Raw genomic sequence first — 24,773 nt, forward strand, 5'->3', positions numbered from 1 at the left:
ATGTGTGACATTTGACAATTTAATAAGCAATGTATTTTGTAATTTTAACCTAAAAGGGTCCATAGTGTTACTATAGTAGATATATAAATTATGTGAAAAGTGTGATTAAGATGTCAAGTGACACAAACTGGAAAGTATTATCTAACTAGTATTTAGATTATTGTGTTGAAGGAATAGATCATTCCAAAATGAAAATTCAGTCATTTGTGAACTTGGAATTATACGTTGTTGTTTTTTTTGTTTATAGATATTCACATGTAATATTTGAATGTTATTCGATGCTTGCTTATATGGAGGTGTTTTCTTTAAAAAACAACCTTTCAGAGAGTTCATTTCAGCTGGGTATTATAGGTTTTATTTCCCATCCAATCACAAACTTTAAGGACCACAATCAAATCAAAATCTACCTTTCAGCCTCATCATGTCAGAGGCAAGGCAGTATATGGTGAGAGGGTAGTAATAATGCTGTGCAAGCCAGAAAATAGGAAAATATTAAGTTAGTGACAATATCACTTAACTTTTTCATGATAATAGTTACAGGTGCGTGAGGATTTTAGCCTTAATCACTGTTATTGTTTCATAACAGGTTATTTCACTTTATCTATTGGTGAATCCCACCAGAAACCAAAATGTGTAGCTTATATATTGATTTAGTGTTTTTGCCACAGGTTGATGGCAGCAGAAACTCAGAAAACAGCAGAGAGGAGTCAGACAGATGAACAGAAGAGAAAAGCAGAGAGAATGAGACAGATAACAAGAGAACAGCAGCCAAATCCAGTGGCACAGTAAATGGACAAGTGATAAGAACACAAAAAACTAATAGAAAATACCATGCCAAAATTTATTTAACTTGCAATCTAGTCTTAATGCGTCTCAAAACTGGCTTGATAATTAAATAGAACCATCAAATCATATTCATACAGTTTCCCACTGAGCCTGAGGTTACCTCGTTGTAAACAGTCACATAGAACCTTATAGAGCCAAACCCAGATTGACCTTACTGTCCTTTAGGGTTATATCGCTATTTGGTTAAAGATATATTTCACTACATAACACTTTTGCCAGCTGGAATGTCAAAACTCTGATGCTGAATATCCCCGAACTGTTCTTGACCCAAATAGAACCGTATAATTCCAAGCTCACCGTTTGTAGTTCAGCATGAAGAAGGTACATTAACTTTAACTCAGTTTTATAATTTTCCTTGTTCAAAATACATTTTTATGCAATTCTCTTATCAGGAGTTGGAAAGACACAATTTGCACTGTTTGACAGTAAAATATTTTAATATCTTGTTTGGTGAATTACTTGTCAGGAGAACATCAACCTGCTGGCTCACCTCCTAGTCGTGAATATTTAATAATACCAAGAAGACCCGTACCATGCTGACCTAGTTTTCACCCCCACCTGTTCTCCACTAACACATCTTGACTTTCACAATACTGTAGCCAGTTTGGAAACACGTGTTGCACTGTGGGATGGATCCAAGGATGCCATCTTAATGCACCTGTCCAGTTTTCATACTTAACCATGCTGCAGCTAGAATGAGAGATTCAACTGAGATTTATTCCTCAGTTTACAGCGCAGGTTATCATTTACAATAGTGAAGTTGAGATGTCAGAATCGTCAACCAATTAATTACAAAGGAAAACCAAGGGCGTAGGAGCAGGACATACTCCTTAGCCGGGAGAAATAATCTCAAAAGGTCGGACCCTCAACCTGCTACATTTAGCAAAGAAAAGAAAAAAAAAAAAAAAAAAAAAGATAAAAGCATGATAAAAACAATAATTGCAAAATACAATTTTTTCAAGTAGCTCTAGCCTCAATATTTAAAAAAACAGCAATTGTTATACTTAATAAAAGAGAGCATTTTGAGGAATGCTCTTCCATATCATCCTCTACATACAGTGTATAAAGCACCACATCATATGAAACATGAACACTTTTGGTAGAAGTATTTCAGTTTTTGAGCCAGGGGTGAGCAGAGATGGAGGCTTTACTCCGATCACCGTAGTCATACAGCAGCTCTTCCTCTGCTTCAATGTCCCTGGAGGCCACCAGGATGAGGTGCGGCCTCCCGTCGATGTCATGGAGCTTCGTCTGGCAGTTACCGGTTTTACTGTGGTTGATCAGTCGTCCAAGACGGTTTGTTTCACTTGTAGCATCCACACTGCAACATGTAAACAAACAAATAAAGCTTGGACTGCTACAGACAGGCCATCTACAATATAATGTAACATAAGTAAACATAGTATCCAAAACAGATGTCTTACAGTCTAAAATCTAAAGCAAATTATTGCACTTAGAATATCAGTGTTTCTTGTCTGACAGTCTATTGCAATCTTGAGACATTTGTTTATTTTTCACTCATTTGCTATTCTAAGCGTCTAAGACAGTCCGATCACCATTTGTGACCCATGAAAAATTATCCCCAAAGCTAGAAATCATAGAAGGAATGGAAAACCTGGAGCGGCTCCATAGACTGTGAACGGGAGACTTATTGATAAAGAATATTTTTATACCCAATCAAATTTTATAGTACAGTTGTGAATCACAGAAGTGAACCGTATCCCCAGAAGATCCGCTCAAGTGCTTATTCAGCTTAACATGATATCAGAACAGTTGAAACTTTAGTTCACTGGTTTCTGTCTTTTCAAGAAATATGTTCCAAGTACACTGTTCAACTGCAGGAATGACTGAAATAATGATCAAAGAAGTATGAAACTGAGTGGCAATCCCATTTCAAAGTAGTGACATTTGGACTTACCAGTACGTTTTACAGCGATACTGGAAGTAGTACATGTAACAGCCTGTTTGGGGATCCTGGGCATAGTGGGCCTCTTTCGTTTTTGCCTCAGATAGTTCCAGAAGGTCTCCATGATACTCCACCACAAACTCTCCCTTTTTGAAGCTCCTGACAGCAAATACTCCTCTTCCTTTCCCCTCTATGTGTTTGATCTGTCAAGATTCAAAAGCAACAAAGTGTAAAGTTTAAGTGAGTTAGCTAGGGTGCAGGGTGGCGTGACCGCTGACTTTTACTTTCAAATAACTGATTCATTGTGAGAGGTGCAGTATTACATTTCTAACATGCTTCTAAATATGGCTTCTTTACACAATTACTGGACACAAGTCAGTGACCAATTAAACCAGTTAGACCAGTTAAAATAAATAAACCATCTAGTACATTAAGCACAAACATTAACACATAAACCAATTGGTTTAGCATGTTGGAATTATCATTGCTTTCATATCCAATATATAAATTTCACTTCTAATTTTTGTTGGATTAGGGTTTACATTTTTGTGAAGCATGTTTAAACTAATGCCTTTATCAATCATACCTTTACCGTCTGAATGCATCATTACTCTTTAGCATAACATTTACATCTTAAAAACGAACATTAAACAAACTAAAGCAGATAGATCAAAATGTCACACATATGAAAAATCCCACAGTATGGGGTTGATTTATAATTTTCAACCTGAGGAAACTTTAGCTTTGTAACTCAAAGTAGACACCACTATGTCTGCTCTGAGCTTCCAATCTGACTGTCAGAAAAAAACATTAATTAAAAAAAAAATTTCATACACAGTACTGGATGAGCGCCAACTGGACTAGCTTGCATATAGTATAAAGATAGATTTAAAGTGGCATTAACACTTCCAAACCATGAAATCTTACCTGCATTCCTTCTTCAATGCCATTCTTTATCAGGTCATCAAGGTGTCTGTGTTCATCATTCTGTTGAAAGTGAATATTGTGAGAAATTATGTCGGACCTAAACTTTCTGTCATGGCCTAGTTGTATAATGCTGAAATCTTTCCAAGATAAAAAGAAAATGAGTGTGCTTTCTCATGCAGCAAAAAAAAAAAAAAAAAAAAAAAAAAAATTTATATATATATATATATATATATATATATATATATATATATATATATATATATATATATATATATATATATATGCAGAGATATATATATGCAGAGATATATATATATATATATATATATATATATATATATATATATATATATATATATATATATATATATATATATATATATATATATATATATATATATATCTGCAGGTTGGCTGCAGGTGCAAAAGGAGAAAATATTAACCTGGGTGAAAAATGCTTTCTCGTGCAAACCATTAATATTAGAATCTGTCCTATCATAACAAGCAAGCATATTCCATACAAACCTTCAACTCGGCCTTAGTTTTTCTGGAACTCCGTCTGATGGGATAATAGTCTGTGACCTTTCTGTTTTGGGAAGCTTTATTCTCAGTCCTGAAAAAAAGGGGACCATATCACAGTGAAAACATGATTATGACAGGAACTGGCTGCCAAAAAAGACCTGTCATTTTGATAAAACCTTGATTAAAAACTGACGTGTTGGTTTTGTGCACATACTTTTTCACTTTGCCTTTGCGACCAGCTCCACTCCGAGGTTTGGATGCTGAAACTTTACCGTCTGCTGCAGACCCGGGGTTTGTGTGTGCGATAGAGTCTTTCTCCTCTGGTTGTTCGGTGGTTTGCTCTCTGGACCCAGGACCATGATGAGCCGTGTCCGAACTCTGCTCTTCTTTGGACTCGCAAATCTCACTGTTTATTTCATTAGGTCTGTCTAAAAATGCGGAGGAAACGAAGCATTTAATTGACACAGCTGCAAGAGCTGCCTTAAACATGTGGGCTTAATGGAGAGAATGATGCTCCTTCAATAAACAGTTAAGTTGTGTCATAAGATAGTGGGTCAGTGAACACTGCTACCATTCACATACACAGGAAATCTTTCTGGGGTCACTGAAGTCAACTTGGATCTGCTGACCGTCCAGCCAATAATTCAAAAGGTAAACCGAAAAATAGTTGGGAGATTGCATGCAACATAAAATACCAACCAATGGCAAACTTATAAAAATTTTAACAACTGTGACGGTGAATGAGATGTATACCTTTTTTCAGCTTTGACATCTCAGCATGAGATTTATCAGATCCATTTCCTTCCTGGATTAGCACACTTGAATTGTCACTCAGAGGGGATCTAGGTTTGCCTGGACTCCATAGACTGTGAAAAGTCGTCTGTGCTTTACATAAGTAATCCTGCAACAAGAGTAGGATAATTCATTATTTACCTTGATGCAAAAAACCCAAAACATTTATAACCAGTAAACCTATGGAATTGTATACATACAGTTGGCTGGAATGAAGTCAGCATGCAAATATTAACACAATTATAATGAATTTGAGAACTGATGCAACTCGTCCTTAATTATGAGGCTATGCTCAGGACCATTCAGCTACCGTGCCAGGTAAGTGGCTAATCAGCTGCCCCTCCCACCAGGAAGATGACTGCAGCTGGAGAGGTTTAGGTTACTATGGAGGTTTAAACGTTGCTACAACTAGAAGCTAGGGGTGAAATGAAATGGGTAGCTAACATGCAACGGACGTTACCCTGCTGACGGGTTAAAATAGAAAACACTGTGGCAGGACCTTTTTTTGCTGCTAAATTGGCAAACATGAAGGCTGCAAGAACGTTAAACAAGACAACACACCTTGTTCATTGCTGGTTTGTTTTCTTTTGTCTCCTTTGAGCTGCCTTTATGTTCAACAGTGTCCTCGGGGTTATTGCGGGTCGTCAGCACATTTTTCTTCCCTTGAACACAGAGATAAACAAATGTTAGCATGTTAATCTAATTAAATCAACATAATGCAAAACAGACTGTTACCGGCTTGCTTGATAGTAAACATTATCGTAAACAAAGTTGGCCATTAGCTAGCGTTAGCTGCTCCACTAACATTAACTTGAATTGACATGCAACAACTACGGGAACGATAAAAAATAAATGTGCAAGCTTAGCTACCTTTTGCCATTTCAATTCCCCAAATACACGCCAAAGAGGACGAGGGGTCTGGTAAATGTTGCCCTCGGTGTTCACGGGCTCTTTACTGTGCAAGGTTAACTATTTCGACGACAAACATCACTACTACTCTGTGTGAGGCGGAGTGGCGAGTATGGAGGATTTTAAAAACCCTACTGCTTCTCTGATTGGTTGTTTCATCAAGCCAGGAGAGTGGGGACATGATAGCAGCTCTCTCATTGGCCGCTGCTGTCACACTGCCTGTCAGCAGCAAGAAGGTTGCGGTTGCAAATATCATCATTACAAGGTCAGCGCACATGAACGTCCCAAAAAACTGGTAAAATACGAGAAAATCATAATTTTCTATATATGCGAGCTGCTGAGATGTGACGTCGTAATGTGGCGGAGAGAGTGGAAGCATCATCAACTTCAGCTGTGTGCCCCTTCACTGTTTTGAATGCGACTGGGGCAAGACTTGAACAGTCCGTTGAGCATTTGCTGACATCTAGCGATAAATGGCTGCACTATTCATGCAAATAGGAACTAGATTATTATCCAGTTTTTATACATAAAACAAACTACTGTTGAGATGGATATCTGTTTTAATTCTGTTTTTACTAATATTAAATGAGTCAACAGGGAATAATTGACAGGAAGGCAGTCAATAATAATACAACTCTGCACTTGTAAGCAAATGATGCCATCAAAATGTAAAATTTAAAGATGCTCTATAGACAGATTGAGAGAGTAATTTTGTGGGTTCACACAATTTATATATGCAAATTATGAATTCACCACAAAAGCTTTCTTAATATTATAATGAATTAATGTGTATAATAACAATATAACAGCTACTTTGATTTGAGTCAGATTTGAATGCTGTGTCTCATTGTGTACAGCAACTGGGAAGTCTATAGTCAAGTTACAGAGGGGGTTATTAGTGACATGTTCCTATGTGGTTAAAGGTGACCAAGAAAATTAACATTGACTGTCAACTTTGCTACTAAACCAGTTCTGAGTTTCATAGACTTTCATGTGATATTGCCGACTTGCTTAGTTTGCTGTAGGCTATATTTTTTAACCCCCAGGGACAGAAGGTTTGCCCAGAGGTAGAGCAGCTAAGCAATTACCAGAAGGTTGCTGGTTCAATCCTTGGCACTAACAGAAGGGTGTTGCTGGACCTTTTTCAAGACAGAAAATCTACTGCATGTTATTGTAAGTATATAGTTACACTTCTTTAATTCAACAGAATTTGTGTACATTACAGTGTGCTGAACAGCATCTGACAACGGGTTAAGTTGGCTCATAGACACAGTCTACAGAGGCAAACTAGGCTAACCTTCTTGTCATGATAACAGTTTACAACTTTGGATGTACTCTTGTCTTCATTTCATGTTCCAGCATTCCTTAAATAAATGTTAAACCGTGTCATTCCCTGCTTTTGATTCTGCCAGTGCTTCTTTAAACAGTCTCTTTTTCTCCAGATTGTCATTTGCCTTCTTCCTCTTCTCTTGTTTCCTCTGCACAGACTCGTTCTTCCTTACAAGGATTTCACTGTCTTCTCCTTTATACGCAATATCAAGTTTCCCTCTCATAATTTCCCGAGCTCGTTTTCGATTTATATCCACAGATCTGGTTTGATGGCACTGGAAGGAAAATGGTGCAAGAGATGAAATTAATAGGGTCAATAAATTACACAGGCCATTCAGTCACTGTTAACTAGGGATGGGACAATATGCTTATCTCACGATACAATTCGATATGTGATATGGGGATTCGCGAGTCGACACAACCATAATACCATGTAATAAATAAAAGTTCAATGACAACAAAGTATGACTGTGCAGAATTATGAATATTTCTGGCAATAACATTGGCTTGCTAGAATGTAAACAATTAAAAAATGCCATTAAAAAGTGCAAATAATATAATTTCGATGTAGAGCTTGTGAAATTGTGATGGGTAAGCCGTCTCATTTGTGATTACTACAGTAGAATAAAATGTAGCTATAATATCGCGATTCATTTTTCTGCCCCACGATAGTATTGCCACATTTTTGTATTGCAATACATTTAGTTTAATTTACATTTAATTTCGATATATCGTCCGATCCCTACTTCTGTAACTGATAATGGGTAATGCTGATTACAGAGAAATGCACACACACACACACACACACACACACACACACAAATATGAAATTAAGACTATTAACCTTCACTACAATCCCAGTGGGGATGTGCTTCAGCACCACACAGTTGCTGGTTTTGTTGGTGGCCTGACCACCGGGGCCGGATCCCCTCACAAACTGCTCATCCAGGTCGTCCTCGTGCAGGACAGGGAGGTCTATCAGGTCCTTTTTACCCGCAGCCAAAACCCACGCCAGTCCAACGGGAGGTGGTTTTAACATGGGAGAGACACAGGCAGATCCTGCCCATGTAACCCTCCTCGACACACTGCAGATACAGCTGATGAACGGTAAAACCGACGACATCTCCTCAGACAAACACCCCAAATCACCACGTGATGTTCTGATGCCGCGGCGGAGAAACACACAAAGTGACTAACAGCATTATATTCAAAGCCAGGGAGGTTTTATTGCCACCAAACAGCCAAAATCACACTTCTCTCGCCTCCACGGATAGTTGTTGTTGTTTCTCGTCTTCCTCTATGCTTCCTTCGCCAGTCAACCAATCAGCTGCCGTTATTTTTTCTTCGTGGCAATAATACGGCTGTCTTTGAAACTCTGTCGCCATCATGTGTACGTTAGGAAGATAGATCACAAAAGCGTATGGTAGGAAGAGTTTTCAATGCTTCTTGGTAAAAATTGACCATTAGGAGATGGGAGAGGTAACACGAAGCTAAGAAAAATATATATATATTTTTGTGAGTATTTTGTGTGGTTTTATTGAAATATACAAAAATATTGTACATCTCTAAAGACCCATAATGACATTTGGTTACCATTTGTCTATTTGGAAATACACCTAGATATTATCCTTGAAAAAACATTGCCAGATTCTCATTTTTGCTGGCATTGTTATCAACTTTGAACCTTCAAGTGGTCATTGGGCCCATTGAGTTTGTAGGCTGAAATAGCACAGCCACAGGCAGCTGCCTACACTCCAAAATGTTTTTACCTTATACTCTGTGTCAGTAATACTTACAGTAATTCTGACACATGGAGAACAAACTCCCAAGGCTTACCTTTCAGGAAAGATCAAGTTATGCCTGTAGTCACAGGGGTTCAAGAACAGTGACCATTTTATTTTGGGTATGTCATTTTCGGCCTTGTCTTCAGAAAAGGGGGTGCTTTCACAGGGGTTAAAGAGCATGCGTATGACCCACTTGTTTACCTCTCTTTATCTCCTTTCTGGTAGATGTATCGGGGCATGACTGCATGTGGACGCATGTTTAAGTTAACTAGTTTTTATGATATTGAATTTGGCCAGATAGTTTTTGGGTTCTCCTCATTTTTTTATGGAGCCTGACAGAAAATAAATGATAAAGTTTGGTGCTGCTCATTTGTTTGGTGTACAAGATAATCAAACATGCAGTTATCCATGGGCAAATGAAAGCATCAGAGGGACAGGAGTGAATCGTTGCGTTCCCAATGTTAGGATTAATCCAACTACATGGTATGCTGGAGAAAAGTTTTTATTTAAGATGAGATAAATATCTTATTTATGGTGTTCTAGTAGGCCTGAGGTGAAATTAACTGTACCAAAAGCAAAATAGAGAGTTTTGCATATGTGGTTTTGTACAATCCCAGGTTGTATGAGTGTGATGTTGATATATTATTCCCTGCTTCATGGTATCATGAATATGTTGCAGCTTATCAAATATGCAAAGCATTTAGGAGTCCTTTGTGTGACCTACACAGTTTAGGCCACACACTACAGGAGCAAAAGATTTTTACTGTCCCATAACACAAAATAACCATAACATATCTGCAGGGGGTTGATAGGGTTGTTGAGCGATACCAGTGACTCAACAATTACCTCACCAGGTCCTGAGATTTCTGGCTTTCACAACTCATTTCCTGGGCCTTACTCTGTTATAAAAATGGAATAAAAACTCCCCGCCCACTGGAATATCAAGACTCCCTCACCTGCTCCCCTTGCACCTGCTCAACACTGGAGTATGGAGCTATGAGTGACTTGAATTGCAAGACATTTCAGCTATGAATCCTAATAATTCATATTTTGCATTGTTTTGCATCACCTCTTCACTAGACAAGTCTGTTGGAGCTCTGTCTATGGTGAATTGTGAATTTATTGTTATGTCAGTTACAGGCTGTGCCAGACACTTGTGTTGGAGGAGATCTATCTGTGTTGTTGCAGTTCCTACTGGTCGCCAATAGAGGTCCATAAATGTTATAAATTACTTAATGCCCCACACTCTAAACATATAATTTTTGCAAATCATTTTCATATTGAGAGAACAAAGTTTGATTATGATAATGCTTCCTGTTATCTCCCTTGAGATGAGATATCTGTCAAGGGTCGCTGTTGATGATAATCTATTTTGGTTCTTATATATCTATACTGTGTACACAATGTTGTGTACAATGTTCATGTCTTGTGTTGTTTTGTTTTTGTGTTGGGCCTTGCAGAGATACACCTACCTGGTCATGTGCAACCTATGTTTAAGACATTTTATAACATAGTTTTGTTTTATAACAGGCCTTTTGTATGATAGAACTTCAAATCAGGGATATCTAAAGTTTCCAAAATTAAATGCAAAATTTAGTGTAGGCCTACTATCATTCATTTGTTCCCTATCTTCTCTGCTCTGTGCTGTTCTGAATTGCCTAAGAATTTAATTGCTATTCTGAAAATTGGTAATTTGGGCAACTGACAACAATTTGATAGAGAAGCCTACACAGAATAATGTATGCTGATATTAACTGACTCATCAGGAACTGAGAGCTTTTGTTTGTACAGAAATGGAGCATTTGCAGTGTGGTAGGATGTTATGTTTTGGCCTACTGTTGTGTACTGTGAAGCTTTAGGCTACACAGTCAAGGCGATCTGTAAAAACCAGCCTTTTCAGTTCATAAGAAGTGAAATTAGTCATCAGTATCACTCCATCTGAGGTGTAGCAGCCCAGTCGTCACTGACTGTAACAACCAAACCACACAGTGCATTTCTCTCACTTTTGGTGAAAATAGAGGTTGTTCAGTTGTTATAGTGCTAGCGATCCATATCACTTCAATGGAAGAATGTTTCACAGATTTCCTTGCGTGGGCAGTCCTCAAGTTCTCTTTTTCCTCCCAAGTTTTGTCATGGAAATGCCATTATAGGTAGCCTACACTGAATTTTTTTTCACATTTTAGGCGTATGCATAAATTACTATATCAAGTGATGTAGTGGTGATAAAAAGGTGGGTAAACTATGACCTCCAGTCTGTGAACCACCAACATAAACAAAAATAATATTTTCACGAATTCACAACTCACAATTCACATAACACGACCAGCACCGATTACCACAAATTTGACTTCATATTCTATTTTTTTTTCTCAATCTTTATTGCAGATAACGACATATACATAAATACATATATCGTACAGAAAAACACATTGTATAACTTTGCACAACATCAAATTTGAGCGCACCTAGGTCAAATATAGCACCAACTGCAGTCCTATGAGGTCACAAGGGTTGATTAGGAAGTAAGACAGTCTTCATAGCTTTAGAGTTCTTTGAGTATTGTATGGTATCCAGATATTCAGTGAGATCATTCTTGAATACAAGCAAAAATTGTTTAGACTTGAGCCATTGAATTTGCATGTATGGATATGGTATTTACAAAGTAAAAAAATAAGATTTATTATAAAATATTTTCCTTCATATTCTTTGTTCACATCAAACATACCAAAGAAAACATCCTTAAAACAAAAATAAAAATTGTTGAAGAAATGGGTTTGGTCCTAGAAATGCAATCAAACATACTGATGCCCAAGAGCTGGGGACCTCCAATATGGCTGCCAGAGAGAGTGTTACATCTCCTGAAAGCCCTCTTCATGTTTGGTTGTTGTAATCCTACCTGCTGTGATTATTTTATATTACCTTAAGTACACACAATTTCTCTTATTCGTGTCTATATCTTATCCTATGCTGCTGTAAAAACCCAGTTTCCCCACAGGGGTCATAAAAGTTTAATTTCATCTAATCTCTCATCTACAACCATGCCTGAGTTGATGTATGTGCTGGACTAATTATACTTTTACAAGCAGCACTTTTACAAATCCAAATCAAAAGTCAATTGTCTAATGTGGAAGAGGGTGCAATAAACAATTTGCATGGATTTTGCAAGAGCTCAACATATGCAGGTGTAGCCTACAGCAGCTTTAGAAATGTCCTAGACAAAAGAGGGTGTGGAGAGTTGCCCTTCGCAGCATGGCCTCAGACTTCTGAATGTTGAAGTTTCTGGCTGAAAAAGATATAGTAAAAAAGACGTGAGTAATACAGAAATCCATTGTCCATACCTGATGTTAAATATTAAATGTGTCTTTTGCCAACATGCAGTTAAGAACACAGCATGGTATTACAACACACTACCTTTACTCTTTTTTAGAGACAAACAGTGTCCTGTTTGCCTCCCCCCCCGCAGCCCATCACTAATGGTAGAAACATGACTTACCGAAAACCGCTAACACAACGGATAAAAAAGGACTTCATATTCTATAATAATGCTTATGTCTGCGGAAATACGTAACCACTCGTGATGGCAGGCTAGACCCAAGACGATTTCACCAGTAGGGGGCGTCCTACTATCGAAAGGGAGAAGCTGCTCGCTGACTGGCTGTATGTCTCCGAGCTGCGTCAAGCTAGCTAGAGATAACCAGAGTAAGACCGGAAGTTAAACAAGTTTGCCTTCAAAGTCAAAGGCAAGCTAATGGACATCTTTCCAAGTTGTTTTGTATTTGCTATATGTATGTGATATATTTACATTACATTTAACTATATTTTATGCATTTAGCTGACGCTCTCGTGAGCGTGAGAATGACTGCAACACTAGTAACGAAGCCTTTTGTTTCGGACATCTTGCATCTGCCTATATAGCTATGAATATATGCTGTGAAATGGACGTTTTGGAAAATAACAACAAATGTATTTACGCGTAACAATTTTTTTTAACACATTCCTTTGCAACAAGTACATCGATAAGACATTTATTTTGAAAGTTGTGACCGGAAGTTATATTTTATTCTGGCGAGCTTGACAGTAGTATGTATCCGCCGGATCGTGCCTGAAAGGACTGAAGTCTTGCAGCGGTTCAGACTTAGGAGTGACAACTCATGATGGCGAGTCTTCTTCATCCACGTCTCCTCGGCTGTTCGCTGGTGTGTGGACGGTGGAGAGAGCTGCTCGGCTGAGATCAAACCGTTATCCTGCCCAGGACGACCAGAGCCACCAACTCCTGCGAGGGTAGCTTGGATATTCAAGGACATTTACTAGAGCTACTTTGGCCTTTTCTGTCGGTTGAGGAAATCCAGCGTGCGGTTCTCCAACGCTACAGCGATGTGGCCAGATTTTGTAAACAAGACCAGAAACGGCGGTTAGCTAGTTCGTCTTATCGGAGGTTGACGATGTTTCTCTACGTGTCGTTATATGCCGTACCCGCACCCCTTCCTTTACCAAAGGGCCAACCGGCGACGTAAAGGAAATCAGTTGTTGACTCTGGATGCGTTAATTTTGATGGCATCGTTTTCAGCCCCCATCAAACGCCGTTTGTTTTAGACCCGCGGCTGCTGTGTGTCAAAGAAAAAGTGTCGGTGAAACTAGTGACCCAAAACGCAGAGAAAGGCCGATGAACTTTGATTTGGTGGGTGCTGGAGTGTGCTGAATCCTGCGGTGCATCACTGGTGTGCAGGTCCAGGTATGTGATGAGCATTGCAAGCCGTCAATTTGTCATTACTATGCTGCCATGTTGCTAGGTAACTAAATGATGGTGGGTTTACTGTAGTTCAAATTTGATCCTCCTCTCTTTGTACCTTTTTTCAGAGATGCATATTTTTGTGCTTCTCATTCCATAAGGTTGTTAATAGTCCTGTGTTGTCATCAGTCCTCATCAAAGATTAGGGAGCTTTTTTCTTTTTTTCCTGTTTTCAGAAGTGCCTTAAATTCTCCTGCTGTCATGCCATTGCCCTACTGTATTTATGCAGGCCTACTCATTAAAACTGCTGAATTGTTTTCCCATGTAACATAGCCGAACTAAAGCAGTAGGCTACACTGATCATTAGTGTAATCTACTCTTATCTTGTTATTATATTGTCGCTAATATCATACTAAAATAGCAATTGAACTACTCGAGTCTGAGGATACCTTGCAGCCTGCTGGTGTGTACTTCATTCATGGATATTTACAAGTGACACCCAGATGTGTTGTTTGTTTTTTTAACCCTGGTGCAAGTTAAGTTGACTAATCTTTGTTTGCAGAGTAGATTCAGTGGGAAGGGAGGGTGTGCCCACACCGTGCAGCCTGACTCCATGGTGTAGTTTTTGAGGGAGGTGAGAGCATTTGTAAAGCTTTCTGTGCAGAGTTTTTCCCAGCGAAACACCTCCCTGCCGGCCACAAGCTGGTTTCTCTATCCTTCAGGCCCATCCCCATTTAAATTTGACTTCCTGAGTTTCACTCCACTTGACTCACCAGGGCCTGGGTGAGTCACTGAGGCTGTGGCGTCTGTTGCCCAGACGATGGCTCTGCTGGGAGGGCAGGAGCTGCTGCAGGGCGACTTTTCTCCGCTGCGACCCTCTACTCTGTTTTCAACACTGCAAAATATATTTTCAGTGTATTTGGAATGCGACTAATTTGATGAGACTAATTTCACCTTTTATACCATAGTTATGTTTATCTGGACCACTGATCTGAGGTCAGTGCTCAGCTTCTGGCCTGCACTTGGACCAATTATGTTGACAGAGCAAGACATAGACACAGAGGAGACAATACTGAGATAGGTTCTTGTCTTGTTGTCAGGCCTGAAGAATACTCTGCTAATGTTCGTGCAGGCTGTAATCCCTGCTTGACATGTTGAAACTTGCCTTGTACTTCCTAGACCGTTATGGTTATGGTTGTCAGGATTGTGTAACACCCTCGGCATCATGATCTTGAAGATTTCATTGTCTTCGTTTGACTGTCCTCTTTAAAGTTACGTACGTAAATCAAAATTTAGGGGGGGTAAAGCCAACTGCAAGAGCGACTTGTAAAAATGAGATTCCATGCATTCTTTTCTGAACTGAATTAGAGCCCATCCTGTTCAGAATTAAGCCTGAGCTTTTTTTTTTCCTTCCTACAAATTGTTCTATTCTGAGTGACTTTTGCCCCACATTACACAGCCTCATTATTTATTCTCCACTTTTCTGATTTGAAACATGCTTAACTGCTTCCGTTGAATAATGTCAGAGATAGATGACTTCCAACGATTGCCGTGTGAAAAAATAAGAGTCAGTGCCTTGTAGGATATTTTCTCACCTCATTCCTCTCTGTGTCAAGAGGAACTACGCCATAAAAACACTTGGCTGAGATTACTGCGTGTTCTTCAATCACTGAAGTGTTGCTCTGATGATACTTAAGGGCGGACGACTTGAAGTGAAGACCATCGATTATAGCATCAACATCACTAATATCCCCTGACCCAGGACCAAAACCTTTCTCTCTTGACTGTCTGCTTCCACCTTTACTAGCAGTAGTAGTTCAGACCTTTCAGTGCGTGCAGATGTCATGTCTCTGTCTTCACTTTGAACACGGCAACTCCACTGATATTTGCCTAACCGTTTTTCTGATGGAGACTACCCCCCACCCACCCACCCTTCTTTCACCAGCTTATGAACATTATTGTTGTATGACATAACCAGACGAGTAGCCTATTATTAGGCCTCCATTTAAGCATGCTCCTTTTCTTGTGTGTGACGTTGCTGCTGTATATGGGCAGGGCTTTGTTGACGATGCTGTTAAGGGAAATCTCTCTGAGTCTGTGTGTCTGCCTGTCTGTCTGTCGTGCCCCTTTTTTCTCCTCGTGCATGTGCTGACTACCAGCCAAACCTCAGCCGAACATCAGTTTGGTGTGTTGCAGTCTACGTAGACAAAGTCCAGCCTCGGCTCCTGCTCTCTCAGGGAGACAAAAATCCCCCTAGACTGCATTCTGCACATGCTTTCAGACTGACTGGGGCCAGGTCTTAGACTGTTGTTCCCTGCAGGTGAATACATCTACGCACTAGTGTCTTTCTTATATCCAACATCTCATTGTAATTCTATCTAGCTCTCGTTAAAGGGATAGTACAGATTTTTTTTTTTCTAATTACTGGAGTATCCACAGCCCCGGGTTTGAACCAGAACACCATTTCCTGTCAGCCAAAAATATGTTAGTATTGACATTCATAATTAGACATGGGAGCATTCATATCTTACATCTGATGTGTAACTCTCACAGTCCATTGATTTTGTTTTTGGTTTGTTTTGTTTGAATCCATAGAGTTGAAGGCCTCACATGAGTCTGAGATATCACCTAACCCGGCACCCAAAAATAAAAAACAATTGAGCAAATTGGAACCCAGATCAATTTCTTTTTTTTATCAGTGAATTTCAACATTGAAAGGCATAAAGGTTACATAGTCTGTTTTCTGGATCTGATTTTGTTCTTTTAAGTAGATCTACACGAAAACAGTATGTTGCCTATATGAGCTTTGTGGTGTTATTTTGAGTTAATCTGAGTGAATCTAGGCTGACACTGACTGAATATCATCATAATTAGGGATGGTCCCTCACTAGAGTCTTACTCTACTAAGACTTTTTTAGTCACCAAGTCATTTTTAAAGATTTCAAATATTCATTCAATATATATAAATATTGTATGAGTTATTTCCTGCACATGAGATCTTAAGTAGTGTGAGCTTAAGTAGTGGATTCATTTGCTGGGGGATAAGCTGGAATATGGAATTTTACACATTTCTTGATTTAATCAATTAGTCAGTCAATTTGATTATTTAGCAAAATACTACGGCTAAGGATTTCTTTAGCCGGGGACAGCCCTAAACATAATGTAGAGGCATGTTTTCATCATGGTAGAAAGAATTTTAGACAAGGAATCTTACTGGAGGACAGTGGTGGCGAGGTTGAAACTCGATCGCTCCTTAACTCTCAGGTGTCTCCTAGACTAATCCGCCACAACAGACAAACAGACCCATGTATCACTCTGCTGAAGGACAAAGAATGGAGACGCTTTTTGGTCCTAGGCCATAAACAAAGTGGAGACAATGTATGATTACCTTTTTTAATAAATGAGTATAATCATTTCTGACTGTACTCGGATACTAATGCTAATATTTGTTCATTTATGTCACTTAACTTAGTTCCCTGTAACTAAAATGATCCGTTTCTCCACTAAAGTTAAACATATATTTCACTGTTATAGGAGCGCCTGACAACCTCCTGATCGAATGCAGTGAGAATATGTAAATATATAGCCTGCTGTATATCTAGGAGTGAAAACAGTGGAAAATTCCTGATGTAGCCTGTAGCTTGTGACTGTGTCTCCCAATCTCTTTTGAGGTTTTGCAGCACTGTATGGCATCCTGGTTAGTGTGATTTCTTTTAATATTGTTTAATGTGAGGGAAATTTGTATACCTGCAACCCTCAATTTGCTTATAATCAGCATATGTCCATGTCCATGATCCTTTAGCTGTCAGGAGTACCCATGACAAGTGAGTATACAGCCATCACATAATCAAATTTTTAGTTGAGGAAGCAAAACTAGACGCACATCCTGTCAGTTAAAAAATTTTGTGATATCTGTGGCTCAACCACATCTTTTGGTTCCTTTCAGGTGTGTGTATTATTTGATCCGATTATCGTATGAGATCACTTGCACAGGAAGAGCAGAGAAAAACGACTATTGCACTAGGGCACAGATGCAATAAAATGAGCTAAGTGACTAGATGGTGAATGGTAAAAATGCAAGATTCAGTGTGGTGTGGCCTCAACTACTGTAACATACACACAGTATTGTTATTTCTTGCCCTTGATATAATCCAGAATTCACTTCAATGTTTGTGTAGTCATTTGGAAGTCATTGTATTAATAAATAGCAACCAAAGTGTGTGTGTGTGTGTGTGTGTGTGTGTGTGTACGCGCAAGTTCTATTTATTGTAAAGCCAGGATGACCTGGAGTGGCTCTATAGCCCGGTGTGTAATTTTGGCACTGCTCTGTGGAATTTCTCCCTGCACATTCAATACAATTTGGTTATTTAATTAAGCAGAGGACGAGACAAGAGTATTATAGTCTTGGCTCTTTACTTGGACCTCTTTCCCACTCCTGTACACACTGTCACTCCCCCAAGACGGGGAGGTAGTATAATCAATGTGGGCTCGCAGATAAGATGCAGTGAGTGGATCGTGCCAGAGATGGAAAGTGTCAGTGGAGCTGGACTGTTAAACTGTGAAGGACCACTAGGCATATCTCCTTTTACAACCTTTGTATATGGCATATCTCACATTCCTTAGTTATACATACAGTTGCAGTTATCAACTCAAAAAAGGCTAAGGTATAGAATAGATAGGCTTTTGCTGTATTTTTTTTCTGGGGATTCTTCTTGTTACAGTAGCCAGTTTCTCAATGCAGATCATTAAAGTTTCATCTTATCTAATTTCATTGATTACGGTGTTATTAGAAAAGTCAGTTTATTCTACAAGTAGACATGTAATTCTTATTTATTCAGTGAGCTTATAGCAACATACTGTAGAAATTAAAACAGAGTTCACAACAAGCCATTCCTGTTATTTTGGAAAGTATTAGTCTAAATTCTTCCCAAAGCTGAAAACAACCGGACACCAAGACTTTATTCTGTCATGTCAGAGTCATTTCTTCATTTCTTCTTTGTCAAATCTTTAAAAAAAAGTCTTCAATCATACCCCGCCCATTTTCAATGAAGCAACTTCCTGAAAGGTCCCTTGGTCATTTTTTTTATTGTCTCTTAGATTATGACTCTGGCGGCTCGTTTTGTTTGCAGCGTTGGAGGAGGAAGTGGCATGAGGTAATAGTCCCATCGGTTGCTCAAGGTTGTCAGTAAAATTTGTGTAATGTAATAGTCTTATGTGCCTTAGTTCAGCCTTAGTTTTTGTCCTGGGATAAAGATATTTGTGTTTACAAATATGGTTTGAACAATCCAGGATAATAGGAATATACAGTATGTTACTGTCTTAGGTCGGAATTTTACTTTCCAGTACTCAGCTGAAACGTCGTCATGATTTGGATACATCCTACAGTCTGCCCCCTAATTGGATAATGATGAACAATAGCTGAAGAACATTACTTCCTGTTTGTTTATGCACTGCACCGCACACAGTATGGAGCTTACACTGCACCAAGACCAGGTTCTTGGAGTCTTTAGGGAATCTTTCAAATTGAAATGGTCACAGGAAACAGTATGGCATTGATTCATGACAGTCATTAGTAAGGACACTTAATTCAGTACTTGATCTGTGCCACCAGATCAAGTGATGTGTTACCTACTGTTTTAATAATGATAACCATACTCTTCTCTCTCTCTAAAGTAACCCAAAAGGTCCCTCAATGGGACTTAAAATAATTCTGCTACATAGGAACTTCTTTGTGGAACCCTAAAATTTTTACAGGCACCTTTTCACTTTTTGAGGCACCCCAGAGTTTTTAGAAGAAGTCCCGAAAAAAAAACTGTCCCACAATATATGTCTTTTTCTGGGGAATATAGGAAGGTATTGCAAACAGGTTGTTTATTTGAAGGTCTCATTCTTCGTTTAATTCACCCTGAGTGGACAATCAGGCATGACAACATTTCAAATGAGCCTCCATCATGCACCTGGGTGCCAGCCAAGCATTGAATGGAACATTGTGTTTCCCGTGCACCTCAAGCTCCACAGCCGCTGTCCTTCTCCCAACCCATCCTCCCATCGCCGCTCCCTCAAACAAAGCAGGTGATGCTAATGCTGGTGTTGAGTTGTTGACAGGGACTACAGGGGTACAACCTGTCCCCACGCATCCCTGATGAGCCAGCTGATGAATGGCACATCGCTGCTAATGCTCCTACAGTGGCGTTGTCTGGCAAATGGAAAAAAAAAAAAAAAAAAACAGAAGAAGAGGAAGCGTTTATGCAGGCCTGCACTGTGTCCCCTTCCCGTCGGGCACCATTTGTCCTGGAAAGGTGTGAGGACTTTAGCTGTTGTCCTTACTTATGTTTGAGTTCATGGAACAGGAATAAAGTCTGTGATGTGTATCCTGTCAGGGAATTGACCCTTTTCACAAACATGGCTGACATACTTCCGCAGGGTATAGATCAGTTCTCACCATTGCCAGCAATGTTAAAAGCCAACTTTCTGTCGCCTCTGACTCTGTCTGTGATCACTTATTTTGTGTTTCAACATAGCGTATAACACAATACAGGTGTTGTCACTGACATATCTTTCTGCTTCTGTTGTCAGACGACTGCAAGAGTATAAAAAAGTGATTTGATCGAGGGTCACAACATGCTAACAGCATAGAAATTAGCCTTAGTTAGCCAGTTAGCATTTTGTGACCCTCGATCAAATCACTTTTTTATAGTCTTACAGTCGTCTGACAACAGAAACAGAAAGATATATCACTGACAACACCTGTATTGTGTTATATGGTGTCGTACTTAAGCCATATTTGTGAAAATTGTCTATTGGTGCGTTGTTTTGTGGTGATATTCTTCAGGCTTGGTGGGCACAAGATGATAAGTCTAGGGACTCTGGGACACACCGTCTCCACTGGGGAAGTTCTCAGCTCTTACAGCAGAAAGATGCAACCATGCCTGCTCAGATGAGGCAAAGTCCTGAATCCCCGGTAGAGATTGGCTAATCTAATCAGCAAGGGCCATATAGTCTGCTTTGAATTAGAAATGTTGCTTCCCCACCCTGTCGTTGAGGAAAGTGCTGGTTAGTGGATCTGCTCCGGTCTGCATCTTGAGTGTGTCAGCATTAATTGTTTGTGAGGCTGTAAAAGACATTTTTATGATTGTGCGATGTTTGCTATAGAGCCCTATGTATTATAGTTTGCATACGTTCCTCTTGTGTTTCTTGTCGGTATACAGTAGTAGTAGGACTGTATATGTCATTTTATGTTTGTTTGTTTGTATGGTGTTCTATATCCCCCCCCCCTTGCAGCGTGTCCGTCAGCGCTCTCTGACTCACAGGGATCATGTAAAATGAAAGCGACAGCACTGCTTCTTGTCACTTTACCCACGCTCCTCGTTCTTTTCCACTGGCCGCAGACGCCTGATTTCTCCGCGGCTAAAAATAGACACCTTCAGACCCTAACTCCCTCCCCCTCCACCCCCTCACCTCTTTCTCTTTTTTCCCCCCCGAGTGCAGACTCCTATTGGAAGTCTCTCTGAATTATGCCCATTCTTTGCGAAAGGCTTCCGTGCCACTGAAATGGCCCTGCGTCTCTCCATTCAAAGTCGTGTGTGTGTCTGTGTGTGTGTGTGTGTGTGAGGTCAGAATGCTTTGTGGTGTGTCAGTGATACCGAGTGTCTGAATATTATAGGCTCCGGCTCTGATAAGAAAATCCTTAGGTGATGAAGCCTGATCTTCCACAGCGCTGAAAACCTGAACCTCAGAACCCATAGAAATGTTAGCCAAAGTCATAGGACCATGAGAATCCACAAAAAATGGCCTTTTATGGTCAATATGAGAGACAACTTCTCTGTTTGGTCAACGGCTAGAACGCTTTCGGGAAGACTGCATCAGTTGTGCTGCACAAGAGGGTTTGAGGTATTTTCGTCAAAGCGCAGGAGACAGCCTCAGATTTTCATGAGCAGCTCTCATTTCATTGACGGTTAATTTGCCTTGGTGCATGGCTCGCTCGAAATGAACACCGGCCCACTCAGTGAACTCAGTGAACTGTTTCATGATGAGTCAGTGATCCAAATTTCTTGAAATTAAGAACTAAAGTGTGATGGAAGAACTCATGGATGAAGGGGATTGCTGGGTCATGATCACAGTTGTGTTGAGTTGTTCTTCAGTTGTATTTATTGAGCGGGGATGTTGCACACTAGGCTTGAGGGTGGTTTGTGGTTATATTTCTTTGTTTGGTGCATTAGTGGTCCGATGCCACTGAGTAAAACAAGAGGGCACTGTTATACAGCTGTGAGTAGGGCTGGGCGATGTAGTTGAAATCAATATCACAATAATCATAGGGATTTTTTCTGATATGGCTCACGTATGCAAAATCAAATGTTAAATAATTAATAAAACTTAAGTAGTCCACCGCACTCAAGGAGAAGACAAGCCAACTATGATTTATGCCATTACTTTATTAGGCAGATTAAGATATAGCGAACAATGCGTTTCGCCAAAGCTTCATCAGGTTCGCACGTTAAATAATTAATGTTCATCCCATTGAACCGAATAGTAATGTTAGGTGTGATGTCAAACAAAACTGAATTTTTCAACTAAAACTCCTACGATTCTTCTTTTGTTTTTAAATAAAATGTGCTCAATTTATCAATTTAGACAACGGAGTTGTGCGTCACGATATCCCATAATCACCATATCATCACAATATGATTCCACTGAAAGATGATAAACGATAATATTGAATTATTGCCCGGCCCTAGCTGTTAGTAGTTCACCTGTGGCGCCCTGAACTGAAATCCCTCTGGATGAAGGCTGATTTGCAGTAGTAATTTAAAAACGAAAAGGTAGCCTAGCTAATAAAAACAGAGTTGCAACACCTCATCTAATAGCTCCCACTTTCCCAGTGTCTATCTCTCTTCCCTTACTCCCTCTCATTTTCTCACTGCTCCTCCAATATACTTTTTGTCTGTTGCATACTTTTTTTTCTTATCTATTCTTCTGTCCCCAATTCACACCAGCTTTCTCAGATCCTTTTTTTTCTGAGCTTCCAGAGCTTGAGAAATTGGGACATGAAGACTTAGTTCTTCCTTGGGATTCAATAAATGGAATATTGGTTTCATAAGTATTCTCCTATGCTTCTGCACATTCTTCCCACTCACTGCTAGATCTTTGAAAAAGGAACTATCGTTGGTGTGAAAAGTAAATTTAACCCACTGTATAGTTCATTTTAGATTTTAACTGCATTGGAATGCCTCCTCCCTCACCTGATAAATAGGGAAGAATAGGTGGGTTTGAGGTGGCCTGTGATTTTTAGGCTTGACTATCTTTTTTTTCCGTCTCAGGTGGTGCAGGACATAGCTGCGACTTAATAATCTTGGCTTGACAGTATGTTCAGCACAGCATGTTGTCAGAAAAAAAGAATTACTTTGACATCAGCATGTTAGTTCTGTGAAACTGACCTAGCAGTAGTAAGGCCTGTATCTTATCTTATGTGTATCATACCCACTGTTTTTTTTTTATAGAATAGAAGAGAATCCTTATAGATAGAGAAATGTCACCTACATCTTGAACAGCAGCGTGTATTTAGGCTGATGTTGTGGTAGAAGCAAAGTGAGCACTGCATGCTGCTGCACCCATAATGCTGACATGAGAGTGGAGTGGAAATGAGTGGAATGGTGAGTGGGGAAGAAGAGAGAAAGACAGAGTGAAAGTGGAGACAGGAGAAATAGGAGAAAGAACTATCAGCCCCGGTAGCGTCTGGTCTCCACTTTCCTCGTCACACTGACTTCATCTTGGCAACCAATAAGGAAAGGGCCTTCTGTGTCTCCATGGTAACCTACCGTTCAAGCAATGATGGAGAGGATAAGGGGCAAGAAAGGGAATACATTTTGCCCTTAGGCAAAACATTTTTCCTCACAGGTTTTTTATAGTATAATCAATTTTATTTCTCTTAATACTTATAATGACTCATTGTCATTCGGGATGATTGCCTTGCCACTTATCACAGCACTAATAAGCTTTTTTTAAAATGTAGAAGAGCACAAATACCCGATAGACAGAGCAAAACTGACTTTTCAGTCAAGGTTTCCTTTCGGATTTTGTATGCTTCGACTATACTTTGCCAAATAACCACATAATCTTCTATGGAAAATTACACAAGCTATGCTTTAAAGTACAGATCTGTAACCCCTCAGAGATTTGCATTATTTAAATAAACTATCAATTCGTAAAGTAGCAATTCAAATTCAACCCCTAAGTGATAAGCTTGACTGAGTTTTACTTTATTTATTTATTTTTTTTAACCATTTTAAACATTCATAGTAAAGCAGCCCAAACTCCCCATTCTTGTAGGTGAAATTGCTTAATTTCCAAGCTTGCTCATTGTGAAATTTGCTCTTAGAGCTTATGAATAGCCTAAATTTGTACATGACCTCTTAGTTTCCAGAGCTCAGAGCAGGATCATGTCACAAACACAGGTTAGACCAGTACTTACCAGTACTTACTTATTTTACCTTAGAGATCTGTCGCCACCACCATGCATTTTTTATAACTTTTCATTCAAGTCTGTAGAAGGAATCACTGCGCTCACCTTTTCTTTGTTTGGTGTGTAAAAACCAATAGAATATCTAATATCAGTCTAGAGTTCAAAAATATTGAACTACACACTGAAGGAGGCACTAGCCGAAACGTTTGTGCATGATGTTTCCTCTGCATTTATAAAAATAAGAAAAATTAGAACATAAAAGGTTTGGAAAACCCACTTCTTTCTGAGTGCAAACCAGACACCCAGTCTAAAATTTTAATAGATGTGCTAAAACTACATCAAAATGGATCCTGATGATTAACCTGATGATTTGTTGAGTTGTTACAAATTATTTGGTTATATCAATCAAATACAACATCATACACGTGAGACTTTCTGGATTGAAATATTGGTGCCATAAAGAAATATGCTGGTGCCACAAACTGAAAATGTATAGGTGTCAGTACCACCAGAGGCAAAGTTTACTCTGGAGCGCTGCAATTGTCTGCTTTGGCTACATCACTTTAGGCT

The 24,773-nt window shown here is 39.3% G+C and overlaps 3 protein-coding genes across 4 annotated transcripts in view; 1 reads left to right on the plus strand and 2 right to left on the minus strand.

Moving 5' to 3' along the window:
* Positions 1-873: 873 nt before the first annotated feature.
* On the minus strand, positions 874-5,983 carry kmt5ab (lysine methyltransferase 5Ab). The gene is made up of 8 exons (XM_071920374.2): positions 5,864-5,983; positions 5,555-5,655; positions 4,955-5,102; positions 4,416-4,629; positions 4,205-4,292; positions 3,680-3,739; positions 2,765-2,955; positions 874-2,167 (listed from the first exon to the last, which is right to left on the minus strand). The coding sequence occupies exons 1-8, from the start codon at positions 5,871-5,873 to the stop codon at positions 1,957-1,959; spliced, it is 1,023 nt and encodes a 340-aa protein (XP_071776475.2). The 5' UTR covers positions 5,874-5,983; the 3' UTR covers positions 874-1,956.
* Positions 5,984-6,874: 891 nt separating this feature from the next.
* On the minus strand, positions 6,875-8,525 carry mtrfr (mitochondrial translation release factor in rescue). The gene is made up of 2 exons (XM_071920406.2): positions 8,076-8,525; positions 6,875-7,506 (listed from the first exon to the last, which is right to left on the minus strand). Exons 1-2 carry the CDS (start codon positions 8,352-8,354, stop codon positions 7,279-7,281), a joined length of 507 nt encoding a protein of 168 aa, XP_071776507.1. The 5' UTR covers positions 8,355-8,525; the 3' UTR covers positions 6,875-7,278.
* A 4,635-nt stretch (positions 8,526-13,160) lies between these two features.
* LOC139928060 (membrane-associated phosphatidylinositol transfer protein 2-like) overlaps positions 13,161-24,773 on the plus strand; it is a 50,079-nt gene continuing 38,466 nt past the window's right edge. For both annotated transcript variants that reach the window (XM_071920414.2, XM_078285118.1), the window contains exon 1: positions 13,161-13,747. The gene's annotated coding sequence lies outside the window, so the exon portion shown is untranslated. The remainder of the gene's footprint in view (positions 13,748-24,773) is intronic.

The sequence above is a fragment of the Centroberyx gerrardi genome, chromosome 8 (genome assembly GCF_048128805.1).
Source record: "Centroberyx gerrardi isolate f3 chromosome 8, fCenGer3.hap1.cur.20231027, whole genome shotgun sequence".
NCBI lineage: Eukaryota > Metazoa > Chordata > Actinopteri > Beryciformes > Berycidae > Centroberyx > Centroberyx gerrardi.

What these genes read in the sequence shown, in the direction of transcription:
- mtrfr (XM_071920406.2), bottom strand. Translation starts at nt 8,354, where the DNA reads ATGTCGTCGGTTTTACCGTTCATCAGCTGTATCTGCAGTGTGTCGAGG. An exon ending in CCACTGGGATTGTAGTGAAG is followed by an intron (nt 7,507 to 8,075) that starts GTTAATAGTCTT and finishes TTTTCCTTCCAG; the next exon opens with TGCCATCAAACCAGATCTGT.
- kmt5ab (XM_071920374.2), bottom strand. An exon ending in AAACTAAGGCCGAGTTGAAG is followed by an intron (nt 3,740 to 4,204) that starts GTTTGTATGGAA and finishes CACTTTCAACAG; the next exon opens with AATGATGAACACAGACACCT. An exon ending in GCATTGAAGAAGGAATGCAG is followed by an intron (nt 2,956 to 3,679) that starts GTAAGATTTCAT and finishes GAATCTTGACAG; the next exon opens with ATCAAACACATAGAGGGGAA.